A 17,592-nucleotide genomic window follows, 5' to 3' on the forward strand; every position below is an offset into this window, starting at 1 on the left:
TAGCAGCCACTGCTCCCTGAATCAAAAGCTCCAGGCCGGAGCTGGGTGCTGTGACCGGGCACTGTGTGCGGGAGTTCTCCCCCAGGAGAGGGCCGCGGAGGAGAGAGGAGATGCGGGAGAGATGAGCAGAATCTGGGCTTCACACAGGGAATCATGATGTGATCATGATGGAGACGCAAACTGTCCTCAGCCTGCAGTGTGCACGTTGCTCAAAGAGCCAGAGAGACTGGACTGTTGTCATGGTTATATCACAGACTTTCCTCATATGTACATATTCAATATTTCTTTTAAAACCTCCGTTCTTTTACAGATTTTATTGCACCTTTTGTGTCTGGGTGTAGCTTATTCTCATGGATTTCTGGTACTTCTGTGCGTATCTGTGTATAGCTGAGTGTGTCACATCAATCTCCAATATGTTACATGTGTACTAACCAAGTAAAAAGGTGTCTGCCTGGCCGATACAATCGATTCTTGAATTGATCTAAAAAGATCAATCAAACTACCAGGCAGAGTAGTAACCTAAAACTGTGATCTGGAAATGGCTGACAGACATCAGTCCAGACGGGTTTTGTTCTACAAACTGCAGCCTGCAGCCTTTCTCAGACGTGGTACAGACAAGCACTGCTCTTCATATTAAATATAGCATTTTTAATGAGAAATAGATTATTATGAAACATTCATTTGAAGAAAGCTGATATAGGTTTTTTTTTTCTTTTCTTCTTTTTTTTCAACAGAACAGCAGAAATTACATAGACAAGGTATTGAAAGGTGTTTGCCAATCAGACCCATTGAAAGACCTACTGGAGGGTGTGGCTGGGTTGTACATGATACTGTGTAAAAGAGCCGTAAGAAGGGACAGCTTGTGTGCTTGTGTGCGCGGCGAGGTGTGTTTCGTTAAAGAGAGGTCGTACCGGCTGGTGGTCGTCCCCTCTTCTACTGCAAGAACCTAAGGGTGTGGGGGCTTTGTGATCCTTTCGTACCTTGTGCTAGAGTCGCTGGGTCTTAATTACGAACTGAAGCCACTCCGAACAGACTGTGCGGGGATCTAAGAAAAGCTCTTGGTTCCGTGGTCGTACCAAGGCAATGTAGCTATTTACACATATAATATACGCCTTAAGTGTTTTAATTAAAAGAGAAGGCTTGAAGCCTCCTTCCAGATGGTTCTTGTTTAAATACATGCAGAATACAGTGAGGACTGGCAAAACTTCCCTTCTGATCACTTCATCCTGACAGCTGATGCACAGTGGTGGAAACAAGGGGCCATACAGACAGGGTATACAGGTGAGAACCAGACAGTATGGGACAGCAGAAAACCTCTTGCAAATGGTTAAAGGGATAGGTAACAGGCACTTAATAAGACAAAATAATAATAATAATAATAATAATAATAATAATAATAATAATAATAATAATAATAATAATGTAGGTTACTTTAGCACAGAAGATAAAACTATACATTTAGAATGAACATTGCATTTCAGACAATTTAAACCTGGACTGGGAAACTGTGACAAAATGAAGTGAAGACACGGCATAGAGGTGATTGTGAACCTAAAATCAACTTTCATAACAGTTATTTAAAGTGTCATCAACGGAAATGGAGTGATGTTTCATTGCCATGTCCCTATCCACCACTGAAAACATTCCCTCAGACCACTATGCTACCTTTCATCCACTTTCTTTCCATTAGAAATCCAACGAAAAGGATCTGAAAAGAAACATACAAAACATATAGGACATTTTTCACAAAATAAATGCATACAAGCCTCTCCTTTATTCTGTCATCCCTCTGGGAAATGTATGGCTTTATGTCTTGCAAGTGTGACTGACCCAAAATGTTCTGGAAAATCTGTTTTCAACAATGGAAGAAGAAGAATAAACAAACAAACAAAAATAACCCTTAACACATTAGTGACAGACCAGTAGTTGGAGGCAGTACACACGTTGCAAAGCTGTAGGAGAGAGCACCCCTGTTGATCTTCAGACCACAGACGCTGTGCTCAGGGACGGCACCTTACTCAAGAACAGGAATGGAACTTTGAAACACGTCGGAGGTAGCCCAACACACAGGTTTCAGCTTAGCTTTGAGTCACTCACTCTCAAAAGACACGTCCAGCTAGCAAAACGGCAATTAGCATTAGGCATCAACAAAACTAGAGCTATAAACAGCTGAGTGTTTTAGAGGAAAGCCACTCGGGACTGCCTTGTCACATGCCTGTACTGAAGTCACACTCAGAGGGATGTCTAAGGGGAGAATGAAAAAAAAAACACTATACAGCTAGTGGGTTCTTTCCGTTCTTAAAATCATAGAAGCGTAAAACCAGTGAAATGCGCTCTTTGCATGTTATGACACATTTTGCTTTACAAGTTTTCAAAGTAAAAGATGAATCTCTGGTCTGCTTTGTTACATCATTAAAAATGTTACCCAGTAAAGAATGGCAGTTTCAAATGTACCTTTTCCCCCTCTGAGTAATATCAAGGCCTCTTTGTCACCAGAATTTTTTTTTCTTAATGCTCCATTAGGAAGTGACAGACATGCTCGGACAAATATGATACAGTCGTGTTCTTTTTTCATTAATCTTTTAGTGAGCTAAAAGGCTTAATCTCTGTATTTTAGTTTCGTATTTAACAATTACACTTACAAAGTTGTTAATAGTACATCAAAAAAAAAAACCAGAACAAAAAGGTCCCAAATGAAAAAAAACAAAACAAGGGAAAATTAAAAGGAAATGTTTTGTTTTGTTCTCTGATGGTCTATTCAGTAGTAGATTCGCACAATGTCTCACTTTAAATTTCAGCAAAGTTTGGTAGTTAGATGGTCCGACTGTTTCAAGGTTTCTGTGTTGTACGTGTCCAGGGCATGGTTGATACGATTCATCTCACTGCTGGTGAGCTTCAGCCGATGCTTCAGCATGCAGGAGAAGAGGTCCAGCTGGGGTTTCCCAGGGGCCACCGGAGGGGCCAGGCGGTTAATCCTCTCCCTAATGTCCAGCAGCAGGAGCATGATGGGTACGGTGGATGGCGACACCTGCGTCTGGTTGATCTGCTGCACGGCGCTGCGCAGAAGGTCGGCGTTGAAACGCAGGCTGTAGCCATACACCTGGATGTCGGAGATCTTGATGTAGATCTGGCGTTTGTTGGGGTCGGACAGGTCCACGGGGCCGTGGCCGGTGTCGTTGCGCAGGACGGTGGGCACCTTGGCTCGGCTGCGTAGGTAGATGTGGACCGTCTCGAAGAAGGTCTTCCAGCGATTGCCCAGCAGCAGGGTCCAGTTGAAGCACTGCGAGCTCTGCAGACGTGCCTTCTCCCAGCGTGGGTAGCCGTGTTCCCCGAAGGGCATGCTCCAGCCCTCCGAGTGGCTGCCACTGAACGGGTTGACGTAGACGAAGAACATGGGGTCCACGCTGCTGTTTCGCATCTGGCAGATCTTCATGGACAGGCCCACCATCATGTGCAGGTAGTCCATGCGGTTCTTGTTGCTCTTCAGCGTCAGCGACATGCGTTTGCGCCAGCGCGGGTCGAAGAAGGTCTCCAGGCGCACCTCGTTGCTGATGAACGTGGTGTGGATGTACAGGCGCGAGTCCATCTGCTGCAGCAGGTACTTCAGCTCCAGGTCCTGGAAGTCCAGGTCCGTCTCGAAGCTGATGAACTGCTCGCTGCGCTCCGAGTCCACGTTCTGCGGCTCGCAGCGCCCCTTGGACAGCTTGTAACCCTTGTTGCACGTGCCGCACTGCGTGGTGTTGGCCAGGCTGCACATGGCGCAGCTGTTGTTGCCCCCGATCACACAGGGGATGGGGCGCTGGCACAGGCTCACCCTCTTCTCGTTCTCGTCGTTCCGCTTCTTCTCCTTGTAGCACACGCACGTGCGCTGGCTCTCCAGGAAGGTGCCCCTGAAGCCGTTCTCGTTACAGTAGAGTAACGACTGCACCCTGTTAAGCCACTGCAGCACGGATCTGTGGGGGGGGGGGGGGTGGGGTTGGGGGGGGGGGGTACGGGCGAACAAAGACAAAGTGGATGAAACGGCCCATTAGTAATGCACAGTTTAGCCCGGGCGCTTGCAGTTACAGAGGATTAAGTAACCGTCACAGGCCGCTGCTGTTTGTTACAGACCAATCAGTAAAACGGATAATATACTCTGTCAAAAGAGAAGCCCCAACTTTATTTCTCTATGCAAATCTCGTCCCTCTCTCCCCCCTCGGGCATTCCTCCTTGTCATTCTGACAGGCTCTGGAAGTTCTCACATGGGGGGGGGGCTCTGATATGAGTGAGACAGCAGACTCAAGGTTATGGTGACACACTGGTGAACCCAGGTAGTAAAGACTGATGACCCCCATCTCTCCACAGATCAGGACGATCTCGAGCCATCTCCAATAAAACCATCAAGCAGGGAGCTGGCAGTTAAGGTGACAGCATTCTTCACACGGATACCATGCTTTTACGCCAAGGCCACAGCAGTGGAGTTAGAGGCAAAATGTCATTTGCACTTAAGGGATTATGCACTGCAAAACTCATAAAACTCGTGATCGAGTTGCAATTTCGTATTCTGACTTCACTCAACACTGACATTGTCTGCAGAGCAAAGATCTGAAAAATGAGAACTACAACTCCATATTTAATACCATCTAATATAATATTAATATCATCAATTATTTAAGCAAAGGCTTGATGGTCTCAAAAAAGTGCTTTGTACGTTTGGCAAATTTGCTGAATTAACTTCAAAGGAAGATGTCCAAAGAAATAAATCAAACTGGGAAAACAGCAAAATACTGCTTTAGTTCAGGGTCTTATATTTTCTGAAGTTAATCATATCAGTGTGGAAATACATGGCTCTGTTGAACACGTGGGGGGGTGGTGGTTGGGGGGGGGGGGGGGTGTTGGAGAAAAGACCCGGCAGTGATCAGCTTCTTCATCCTGACCTTTCAACTTCCCCACCTCTGAAAGTACTGGGGGGAAAAAAATGCAGAAGACCTTTATGAAATAATTCCATGGTAAGGGCACAGGCATGGGAAAACCATAAAATAGAGATCAACAAGATATTCAGTGGGGGAAACCAGCGAAATGAAAAATGTCTTGTCCATACTGTTTAAGCTCCCAGTTCAAATACTGAACACCGAGCAGCTCCATCTGGATTCATGATATATTCACTTTGTATTTGTGGAGTCTCCTCTGCAGAGAAATACCCACATAAAAATGAATGATATGTATATGATCTGTACCACTGGTCATTCTCATATTACCACAAGACAGAACAAATCAATCCAGAACACATGGATGTTGTTGTTCATGTTGTTTTGCTGTTCATGTGTTGTTGTGGCTGTCAACTGTTCATAATGGAAACATTCAATCTATATAACCGATTATGATAGCTGAGTATTACCAAAATGTAATTTTACTTTCAGGCACTTCAGATTTTGTAGCCGATTAAAACATTTACGCTGGAGGGCCCATTCGATCTCTAAGGGCATTTAATATTGTCTTTTCATATTTATTTGCAATAAGCCCGTTTTATGTGGTTTGATGCATGCAGTCAGAATATGCTGTATTCTGCTCCCCCTCAATATCTGGATTTTGAGCGGTGTGGTGCTTTTATTTTCCTGTGATTATTAGTCCTTTTGTTGCGGTAGTGCAGAGTTTGCCACAGGCGATGGCAATGGCTGGAAACCAACGCTGTTAGTTGTCACGAGTCAGAGCACATTCTCACACTGGAAATGGGCTATCAGACAGCTTCTGATGCACAGTGCAGATGACATGCATCATCAGAAAGGTCCATTGGCATGGGTGTGAGGGAATGATGGGAGAGAGAGAGAGAGAGAGAGAGAGAGAGAGAGAGAGAGAGAGAGAGAGAGAGAGAGAGAGAGAGAGAGAGAGAGAGAGAGAGGGAGAGAGAGAGAGAGAGAGAGAGATAGTGAGACTGAAAGACAATAGGAGATTTATTATTATTATTATTATTATTATTATTAGTCTGTTTGGTTTTCTATCACTCTACTCTACATTAAAACAGTTAACACTTTAAAACCTCACCTATCTATCCCTTGGCAATAATAAACATGACAGGGCTATGCCAATGAAGCCATCAAATTTATCTGAACTGAAAGACAAAGACGCAGACAGACAGACAGACAGACAGAGAGAGAGAGACAGACAGACAAACAGACAGGCAGAGAGAATGAAAGGGACAACACAGCAACAAGATAAAAGAATTTGGGGTTGGGGTTTTCTGTGCTTGGAAAGAGAATGCTCTCATTTGAAAAGGAAGGACCCCCACAGTCCAGGGGTCACAGTTGGGTCCTGCCACATCCATAAGTGTCACTTCACTGCCTGAGCTCCATCGCACGTGCCCGGCCGCATGCCTCAGGGACGATCCCATGTGCGGGTGGTACATCCGCAGCAGTGCCGGCTCCGGGATTGAATCTGCGCTCCGGGTTGCTGCACAGGTCACGTCCCTTCATCCCGTGATGCAGCCATGCATCCACCTGATAATTGAGCTACACCACACTGTCAGGAACCGATCTGCAAGGTGTATGACTGTTAACTCAGTGAGGAGAGGTGTGTGGGTGTACAGTGCGGTGAACAAAAGCTGCATTTCCTCTCTCTCTCTCTCTCTCTCTCTCTCTCTCTCTCTCTTTCTCTCTCTCTCTCTCTCTCTTTCTCTCTCTCTCTCTCTTTTTTTTCTCTCCTACCTCCCTCTCTCCCTCCCTCTCTCTCTCTGTCTCTGACCTCCCTCTCTCTCTCTCTCTCTCTCTCTCTCTTTCTCTCTCTCTCTCTTTCTCTCTCTCTCTCTCTCTCTCTCTCTTTTTTCTCTCCTACCTCCCTCTCTCCCTCCCTCTCTCTCTCTGTCTCTGACCTCTCTTTCTCTCTCCCAGTGGATGCCATTCCACCCACTGTTTATCAGGTACAGCTAATGACAAACGACCACAATTACAGTGAGCGTTCAGCCAGGTCAATAACTGGAGGCAGAGCTTTGCAGAAGCAGAGATGGGCACCGCACTTTGGTTCCTCACTTATTTGAGCCGCCCTGTTTGATTCAATTCCACACCCGCTTTACAGATGTGTTTGGTTCTGCCATGAAATGGCAACAATTCTGTATTATTATTTATTTTATTTCACATTTAGCCAAGTACTTTTAGCCTCGAACTTTGCAATTTGCTTTTTAGCGTTAAATATCTACATGTAAGGTTGTCAGATTTTCTGCACACAGGTTTCTTAGATTGTAATAACTGCGTACTCTCCTGCTATAAAAATCTTTATCTACTTGTCATGTAGGCCATCTAATTTTGCTGATGTCATCAAGTTCCATTGGCCTTCATGCACAGTTCCCCCTGTAGATTCACCGAAACTGGACAGACAGAAAAACCTCATTCCACTTCCTGCCCTGAAGACAAAATTTTCCTTGAAGTGCTGAGACATTAAACTTTATGCATCAGCTGTTTCAATCCGACGAGGCAGGAGTGCTTGTGCGCACTTTTCCGAGGAAGAAAACTGCGGGACTCGTGAAAGGGGCGTTAATCGAACAAAAGCCGACAATTTGCTGAGTCAGGTTCCCTCCCTTGGAAACTTTCCGTTTCTTCGCGGACTCGTGAAGCCAGATGTTCACGTGCATCTGCAGGGGTTATTTAGCAGAAGACAAGAACAGAGTCCTGAGATAAAGGCGCGGCAGTTAACGAGGATCAGGGGTGGACATGGCAGGAGGACGGGCGGGACGTCTACCCCAGCCGTTCAGCACCACCACGGCCAACCTGGCCAAACACCACCCCGTTTGCACTGACGGTCTGATTATGGCATGGGGACGGTCTGATTACGGCATGGTGTCAGACGTTTTAATGGTTTGCGTGGGATCTCTTGCTCCAGGCTGGGCATCCTCGAACTGCAGGGGCCGTTTTATTTTTATCGCGGAGCCGGGAGCGGTTGCGTAACCTCCGCTCCTCGAGCTCCGAGGGGAGCGTGGGGGCAGATTGGGCCCAATAATGAGCTACTTGCTTCTGCTCACTGTCAGCAAGAAGCTCCTCCCTGGACGGGCAGACGTCCTGCCCGCTTCCAGCCAAAGAGCGGGACACTCGGGAACACCCTGAGTGACAGCGTGGCAGGCCCGACTATTTCTGCTCCTTACAGACACCGTCTAGCCTGCACTGGCTGTTTCTACATGTGTACCTGAATTGCAATTAGGAGACAGTGTGTGTTCTGCAGAGATTGAAGTGAACTTAAATAGGTTTTCCTGGAGTTATGTGCTTTTATTTTATGGATGGGATATAGAGTCAAAAGTACACTCAGAAAAGTGATGTCTTTTAGCTGGTAAAAGAAGTGATGTCTTGCTTGTTAAAAGATAAGTGATGCCTTTTACATGGTGAATGATGTTATAAATGATGTCTTTTTCATAGTAAAAGATATTATAAAGGATGACTTTAAAACCTGAATTTTTACTGTTACTGCTAGTCACGGGACGGTGCTGCAGGCGTAGCTGGTGATGAATCTGTCTCGGGTGTGACCTCCTTCATTAGACCCTAAGCTTGTACGTTCTTTGTGGCAAAGTCCTCAGGAAGGATGGTAGTGAAGTTCTCCGGCTTGTCCCTGTAGGACGTGAGCGTTAGGCTGTAGTCCTGGAGGAGAGTGCACTGCTATGGCCTCTGCACAACCTCGGGAAGAAACAGAACTGTGGGCCAACAAGAACCAGAACTCTCCAGCCCCACTCACGATCCAAACGGCAAGCTTCTCTAAACTCTAGCACAAATGTCAGCGCCGTTTAAACAGTTTTAGCATTACAATAATATTAATCCCTGTCTCGCCTTTTCCATAGATGGTGAAATCTTTTTTTTTTTTTCCCCACAGAGGAGCAGGAGTTGGGAGTGTATAGCTGCAAAGCAAGATAGAGTTGTTTTGGTCTGAATTCCCAGAATTCACCGGAGCCGCTCCTCTGCTCACGGGCCAAAGTGCGTCTGTCAGCACTGGGACGACCTTGGTGTTAACCTTCCACGTTCTCACCTACTTGTGGGCGCCTAGGTCTGCATGCAGATTCAGCAACTACCGCTGATCCGCCTTAACATTAAAACCACCTGCCTAATGTTGTGTAGCTGTCTCTCATGCTGCCAAAGCAACTCTGTCCTGCTCTGACTCCACAAGACCCCCGATGGTCTCCTGTGGTGTCTGGCACCAAGATGTTAGGACCAGATCCCAAAACTGGGGAGTTGGACTTGTTTTTCCAACATATTCCACAGATGCCTGATCGGATCAAGACCTGGGAGTCAACAACACTCTTGAAGAACATTTGCAGCATGGCAGGGTGCATTATTCTGCTTATAGAGGCCGCTGCCATTATGGCAGTACCATTTGCATAAAGGAGTGTACTTCTACAATGTTTAGGTGCCTTCTTCCCATAGTGAACCTTCTACAATGTTTAGGTGCCTTCTTCCCATAGTGAACCTTCTACAATGTTTAGGTGCCTTCTTCCCATAGTGAACCTTCTACAATGTTTAGGTGCCTTCTTCCCATAGTGAACCTTCTACAATGTTTAGGTGCCTTCTTCCCATAGTGAACCCTACTTCCAAATCTTCCCAGATAATCAAAGGTCCCACGCCCAGCCACAGGACGTAAAAGAAAGTGTGATTCATCAGACCAGCTTGTGTTCTTTCACGGTGTGGTTTTGATTCTCACAGGCCCATTGTGGGCCCTTTCAGTGGTGTGCAGGTGTCCGTGTGGGCAGTCTGACCTGTCTGCAGCTATGCAGCCCTGTACAAAGCCACCTTTACACCATGGCCAACACTAGCTTTTTCAGTGAACTGTGCTACAATAGCTCTGTTGAGGGATCGTTCCCCTCACGCACAATTGAGCCTTGGCGCCCATGACCCTACTAGCTGTTCACCAGTTGTCCTCCGAGTACATCTGGAAGGTTCTAGCCACTGCGTAGCCAGGACACACCACAATATCTGCTGCTGCTCTGACCACGCCAATCGGCCAATTGACAATTTATCCCTTGTCAAAGGTGCTCATATTCAACGCATCTCGAATAACTGAATAATATATCCAAACTCTTTAACAGATGCAACAGTAATCAGATAATCAATACCATTCACTTTATCTGTCAGTGATTTTAACACTGGGCGATATATTGGTGACAATATTTTAAGATTCCAGTGAGAACCTGCTGTGTGTCATGGTTAAATATCTAGAGATGGTAAAAATTGCAGAGTAGTACACAAGGCTTCCAGAGACACAGAATGTTTTGGACACATATCCTTGATCAGCTGTGCAAACAAACTGCTTCCTAAGATATTTACACTCCGCTTCTTAAGTTATGTACACATACAAACACTCCCACACATGCCATGTTCAAGGGTAAAACACATTTGAAAGTGTGTGGTTGTGGTTACAGAAATATCATGTACTATTGTGCTACTGCCACAGAAGGTCAAAGAGCCATTCAGGAATGTTTGTTATGTTGAGAAATTCAGATCCCTACAATGCCATCCACTACCCTTCAAAAATGTCCTAAGAATACACACTTTAAGTGATTATTTTTGCTGACAGTCTTTTATAGTTAGGCAGATAACAGTTATCTATTTAACACAATGTTCAGGAAGATTAATTTTCTCAGTCTCACTCAGGCATATGTCTTTATAAACTTTTTTAGAGGTCTGAAACTTGCATCACAAGATATCATTTTCAATTCTTAACGAGTTCCAGTATTGTTACAGCTGACGGCAATGATATTTGAAAGGTTTGACAGAAATGTGTCTCAATTAGGCCCTATTCAATACAATATTATTTCAAAACAGAAACTATAACCATGCAAAAGTGCTTTCAATCCCTTCATCTTTCTCCAGAGATTTACCAGGACGAATAATTACCCAGTCGCACACCACATTTGAGTTTATTCAAAGTGGATGCTAATTTGGTGCTCTAGTTCTGTTAAACTAGCCAAGTCTGACTTTGAACTGTGAAATAGGCCTTTCTCATACAGATGAACAGACTCTCTTCCTTCAGTAAAACCAACAATATTCTACTTTAAAGCATTTTAAGAATTAGGGCAGAAAATTTGAGCGAGCATTTTGTTCTGCCGTGCCACACAGAGCTGATATGGCTATGGTCTGTGTTTACCTTTACAGAGTACCACGTTCCTTTATTCCCACTTAAACCCCTGGCACTAAGTTCTCTCTCTCTCTCTCTCCCCTCTCTCTCTCTCTCTCTCTCTCTCTCTCTCTCTCTCTCTCTCTCTCTCTCCCTTGGTTCACCCCTTCCCCAGAATGCCATCACATGCCCCGGCCCCGTGGAGTCCAGCCTATGCACTGCCGGTCTTTGATAACACTCTTGCACAGACCTTGTTAAAGCCGGCGTTCAGGCGTGGGTGTACCTCTTTCACCTTGCAGCCGGCTGACGCTCGTGCCTTCATCCGACCATGGGAAACGGATGCTTTGTCCCTCTCCCGTGCACATGGATGACCCCCCCCCCCCCCCACAACCTGCCCCTGTCCCCATGCCCGGCTTATTTTTGATGCACTTAAAAGCTTTTTCAGATTTTATCTTGTATTTTTTTTCTTTTGCTGAGAATATATGACCCACTCTTATCTGGTTGTCTTAGTTCAGGATTTCGCTTAGTCTTATCAGCACTCCGACCCCAGCGAGAGGTCTGAACAGAATTTATGTGTCGCTTTTTCGTTATGCCACTAATGAAAGGATTTGAACCGGAACACAGATCCACCGTGTGTTGGGTGGGAGGGGTTTGGCGAGCTGGTCCCAGCTTATTGGATGCCTTTGAACACCGAAGAATGTTAATGAGCCGTGAGGTCAGAAAATTCATGTCATTAAGTTTTCCTAGATTCACAGCTAACTGTAGTGTTACCCTTGCACCATTAAAACTGAAATGAAATGTTTAAGATGTGTTGACATTAACAGGGTCAGTTTAGTACAGGGTATGGCTTAGCATATACATAACTCTACAATAAAGTCACTTTTTTCCAATAAACTTTTTCCAGCTGGCCACAGCCATTAAACCCGTTAGCTCTGTGCCTTACTGCAAATATAACCTTTCCTGCCGTAATACAGAGACTTCATTAGATGTGAAGGTGGAAGACCTCAGGGTCTTTACAGACTGCTGACTGCTGTGTGACTGCTGTCACATCCAAAATGGTTGTGACCATTATGAGGAAAGTGTTATGGAGCATGTTCATTATTGGGAGGGGGGGGAGAAAGTTCATTTTCCCTCCAATTCATCCAACTTGTTAAATCCTGTGATTTCACTACATTTCAGGGCTGTATGTGGAGAGTTAAACCTGGGCTATATATGGGACGTTAAACCTGGGCTATACTGTATATGGGACGTTAAACCTGGACTATATAGGGGACGTTAAACATGGGCTATAGTTGAACTGTCCAGGAGGACCACGCTGTTGAAGACGTTAGTGTTTACTCTGCTTTAATGCACATAACATGAATCACAGCGGACTTGGAAATCAGCTCATGCGTTGAATTTAGGTATTAAATGGTGGAAAACTCCGAAGGGTCAGAGCACAGTCCCAATATCTGCCCTTTCATGCGCTGCTGTATTTTGCAGTTTTCCTTCCCCGGGTGTTGGTTCCTCAAGTGCACCTTTAGAAGAACTCCACCCACCTCTCTCTAGGCATCTGATGGTTGGGGTTGTGGTGGCAGCGGACGCTCAGACTGAACAGCTTCCGGGCCGTGCGCTGGATCTTCAGCCTCTGGGCCTCCAGGGAGCTCTGCAGCAGGCGGTACCGGGCCTGAAGGTTCCAGTCACTTCCCCAAAGCAGGTGCACACTGCTCACCGACAGGAAGTACCCGGGGGGCAGTTGCTTCAGGAAGGACATGAACTCGTCTGAGGGGACGCAGGACGCCAGGGACAGAAATAAAGAGGCATGGAAGGGGGGGATGGGGGAAAGAAGGTAAAGAAACAAGACAGAAAATGAAAGAAGTTATGAAATAAAAGGCAAAATTTCATGTTTTATTTATTAAACCAAGGAAACAACCCTGCATTCTTGAGTTCTTAAGAAATAAGTTAGAATTCAACTTAAGTAACTTCAAGGTTATCTTAAAGAAAACGTCAAAGCCTGCTGACCCAAGAGGGTTGAGATTAAGTTTGAAAGACGCCCGAGTGTTTGTCACAATCGCGATCTCTTTTCAATATATTTTCACACATCCGCCACACTGCTGTTTAAAATCACATCTCTCCGTGCTCGCATCGAGCTATTTCCTGGGCCGTGTTTGTCGAAGTCTTCCTTTCTGATGGAGACAAAGGAAGCAGCCCTTTAGACGAACCACACCGCACAGCTAAAGTGACAGTTACACAAACACACTGACGGAAGGGCCGCTGCCCTGGGACACACTTCTGGGGACAGGCGAGACCTGACTCCGCTAATGCTCAATCATGAGCCCAAACAGCAGGCATTGTGGGAGGTGCCGTTCATATGGTGTCTGAACGGACTTAGATGGGTTCACACATTTTCATTACTTTAAATGCGGTTCATGTGTGACACAATATTACACAGGCTAACAAACTGTAAAGCTTGACATGTGTTTTGTTTTGGCATTGAGTGCCTCAGTCTGCATTGTGGATTTTGAAAATGTTTTATAGTGTAAATAAATGGTCTTGTAAATAGAGAGGAACACAGATAAGCACTGGTTTGTGTATAGTAGGGTTATTTGAGTTTTACTTGAGTTTATTCAGTTTGCACATTTAAAGCAGACAAAAAATGTTAGACAAGTCCTCATATAAAACTGCAATGAAATGTCCTTCTCACAGTTTCTCACAGGAAATGCCACTTATTACATTATAATTGTTACAGACGCTCCTAATATTGTGTTCATTACTGCCATCTCCTAACAATGAGCAATATGTTATTGCTCTAATATTGGTACAGTTAGCACGGTTCCATGTATTATCATTACTACTGTTAGCGCTGTAGCATTGAAGAAATGCTTCTGTTGAAACACTTTCCAGCTGTTTGTAACAATGTCAAAGGAGCTTAGTGAAGCAGTTTGAGGCCACAAATTGCTCTCCTGAGTGCTAAAAACCATCACACCACGCTAAACCGCATCTAAATTCCACTGTACTCAGACCATTTCTCCTAATGCAGATTGGTCCTTTGTGTGCATTACATACTACAATATGCCTTTGAGTTTTAGGTTATACATCGCATCTGATTTTTGTGCGTGAAATCTGAGCGTTTAGCACTTGTCCCTGCTGCGATGCTCTGCAAGCTCTCTTTCGTTTTGGACTTCCACCCACACGCTCGAGAAAGAACTAACGCTATACATTTCAGCCAATCAGCAGTCGATTATCAGTCTGAAGCGAGTGCCACATGCCAAAATGGAGCCCTAACGAGCCTCGGAGGCCCCGTTAGCTCTTTTGGTGTTTTTCCCTTTTTTATTTCTCCCCTTCCATCCACCTGGTCCATTCCCAGCAGTACTGTGTTTATCACTCACCTAGGACGGTTCATTTATTGCCGGGCCTGTCTCCAGAAATATTGCTATGACCTTGAGGCCTTCAAACTCAATTTGAGTGTCCTCTATTCAATATAACTATATCTGAGTGTCTGGCTTTATTTGGGCCTTTTATTACCTGTTAATAATACATAAGCTAGGAGGCCCGTCAGGTGGCTATTGAGCGCCCACCTCAGGGAGGAACCTAGTTTGGGGTTTTTTTTTGCTCAGAAAGCATGAGCAGTGCTCCCTGTGTGTGTCAGTGTGTGGGCTGTCCAGGCAGGCGCGATTAGGGTCATCCCTGTCACATTATTGACCGTCCCGCTAATGACGGCAGGGATATGTGGTGTGAACGGCTTCCAAAGCACAGACATTGGTGGAGAACGGGCACTTTAGTAATGGCCCAGACACAGAGAGCGATCCAGCAGTCTGATCATCTTACTGTCTGTTCATCTGGCACACACAACACACGCACGCATACACATACACACACATGTACACACACACACACACGTGCGCACACAGTTATACCCGTGCCTTTATTTTTACTAAACCACAGGGACATGTCCATAAATGGTAAGTGCTGAAACTTTTCATTTGTGTCTTAGAATTATGTCACACATGTCAATTGTCTTTCCGCTAAACTTTCTAAACCCACACATGCCAAATTAGGCCAAGCCACCATATATGAAGTCCACAGTCAAGGGTCCCCTCTTACATGCATATACGCTAAGAGAGCTTTTAGATGGTTCTGAGCTCACCAAGCAGAGGGCTGAAATGGACTGTTACGAATAACTGTGAGAAGCCTCTCTTCTTCGACACAAGGCATTGTGGACTGTGAATAATTCATGCCCACTTTACTGCAGATTGGCTGAAAGGAGTTAACATGCAGGCTTTATGCAGTTTTACCACAAAGGAAGGTGACTCACGTAAAATGACAACAGATTCGGCATAAAAACAGCTGATTAATTAAATCTGCAGCCTCTCCTTTCACAGCTTTGTCCTCTATCACTGTGTCACATTTAAAGGACCAATGAGCTTAAGAGGGAAAAAAAAAAAAAACGTTCCTTTTAAATTTGCAAAGCGATCACTGGACTGGATGAAACGTCATCGCGGTGACCTCTTTTAGTTTACAGAGAAGAATTGTTCCTGTGGAGTAGGATGTGTAGTACATACAACAGGTCTGGAAGAGGACAAGAGATCAGTCTTCATCAGTCCTGCTGTGTTCATTCAAAATAAATCAATGGGAGTGACTAAGATTGCCTCAGCCAATCGGTGGACACAAGGAGGACGTGTCCGAATGTTAAGATTCGACCCAAGGGCCATTTTACAGTAGCCTCATTAATACTGTTTGTGTACAGCTGTCAATTAGACATCTTAAATGAGGGATATCATGGGATTAGATGTGGGGTGGACAAGTGATAATACTAGACCACGGACAGTAATACTAGACCACAAGGACGGTAATACTAGAACATGGGGCTGGAAATACTAGACCATGGATGGTAATACTAGACCACAGGGACGGTGATACAACAATACGAGGATGGTAATATTAGAGACAGTATATATATAACAGACAATAATATTACCGTCCCCGTGGTCTAGTATTAACGTTCCTGTGGTCTAGTATTACTGTCCCTGTGGTGTAATATTACTGTCCCCGTGGTCTAGTATTACTGTCCCCGTGGTCTAGTATTACCGTCCCCGTGGTCTAGTATTACTGTCTGTGGTCTAGTACTAGACCATGGATGGTAATATTAGACCACGGGGACAGTAATACTAGACCACAGGGACGGTAATACTACACCACAGGGACAGTAATACTAGACCACAGGGACGGTAATACTAGACCATGGACGGTAATACTAGACCTCAGGGACGGTAATCCTACACCATGGATGGTAATATTACACCTTGGGGACAGTAATACTGGCCTGGATGAGGCTTCACTTCATGTATTCACAGCTGCAGCATCCAAAGCAAATATCTGAATTTCACTTAAATATGAAAGAAAACAGAAAATGTTGATGCCAGAAAATATGGTCTAAAGCAGTTCCAGTGTAGCACTTATGTTAGGCCCCATGGGATAGCGTTGGATCCTTTTTTGGTGTTTTATGTGTTAAGAAAGTGTCGGTCTCTGCTACACACAAAATGTTCTTGGAAAGTGGATAATTCAGCAGGATGTCCACTTATGCTAACCGTTAACTAGACACACGCCACCGCACTGATGATTTTAATTAAGCTTTCAGTAATTCGACTGACATGCTGAGTGGCACCCACAGTCTGGCGTGTCTGCGTTTTGAATGCACTGCACCAGTTCTGCTCCGGTTCTGCTGATCGGCGTGACGCGGCGACACACGTGGACATGACACGGGTCAAATTCCCCCTACACGGACGGGGCGGACACCCTGGATCTGAATATGATGGACGCCTGGCTTACCGGATTTCTCAAAGTCCTCGTAGGAGGCAGCCCACGTGTCAGCCATGCTACGGAGACTGCTTTCCATGATCTGCAGGTCGGTGATGGGGCAGTTGCATTGTGGGAAATCCTCGGCGCACTGGCAGACGCACTGGTTGTTACGACAGATGTATTCACCCTCGCCGTCGCACATGATGTAGCTGAGAGCAGACTGCACAAACTTCTCCTGCAGGTACTCGGGGAAAATAACCTGGAGACCTGTGTAAAACACACACACACACACCAACACACACATGCACACGCATACACACACACACACACACACACACACACACACACACACACACAGTATTCTCAGAATTGACTTATTGGGTAATAGGGTAGACGGAACACAGGAAAGAGGATATTTGGAGAGTACAGACAATGGGCCAAATTCATGAAACCTTTTTCCAGATTTAGTGTGACATGAACAGCAAATATCCATATTCATATTCATCAATACTGACTTCCTGCATTTACATGATATATGGTGCTACTGCATTTTGTCCTCATTTACCTGTGACGTTAGCCATTCATAATACTACAGGTTACGCCGCCTGAACCCGCCCAACTGTAAATGTCATAGTAAGAAACAAATGTGGACAGGATGATCTTTTCTCTAACAATGTCTGCTCACACATGCAAGTCGTAAACAGAGTTCTGCACACACAGTCTTTTAGCTACCTGACAAATTGATTTAAAAGTCAC

At 45.2% G+C, this 17,592-nt stretch overlaps 1 protein-coding gene across 1 annotated transcript in view; it reads right to left on the reverse strand.

Moving 5' to 3' along the window:
* Positions 1 to 660: 660 nt before the first annotated feature.
* Positions 661 to 17,592, reverse strand: part of brinp1 (bone morphogenetic protein/retinoic acid inducible neural-specific 1) — a 97,254-nt gene continuing 80,322 nt past the window's right edge. Inside the window, exons 6-8 of the mRNA XM_077011462.1 lie at positions 16,867 to 17,103; positions 12,597 to 12,819; positions 661 to 3,953 (exon numbers count right to left, since the gene is read on the reverse strand). Coding sequence (XP_076867577.1) covers positions 2,795 to 3,953; positions 12,597 to 12,819; positions 16,867 to 17,103 — 1,619 coding nt within the window. The 3' untranslated portion in view covers positions 661 to 2,794. The remainder of the gene's footprint in view (positions 3,954 to 12,596; positions 12,820 to 16,866; positions 17,104 to 17,592) is intronic.

Source organism: Brachyhypopomus gauderio, chromosome 7 (genome assembly GCF_052324685.1).
Source record: "Brachyhypopomus gauderio isolate BG-103 chromosome 7, BGAUD_0.2, whole genome shotgun sequence".
Classification (NCBI taxonomy): domain Eukaryota; kingdom Metazoa; phylum Chordata; class Actinopteri; order Gymnotiformes; family Hypopomidae; genus Brachyhypopomus; species Brachyhypopomus gauderio.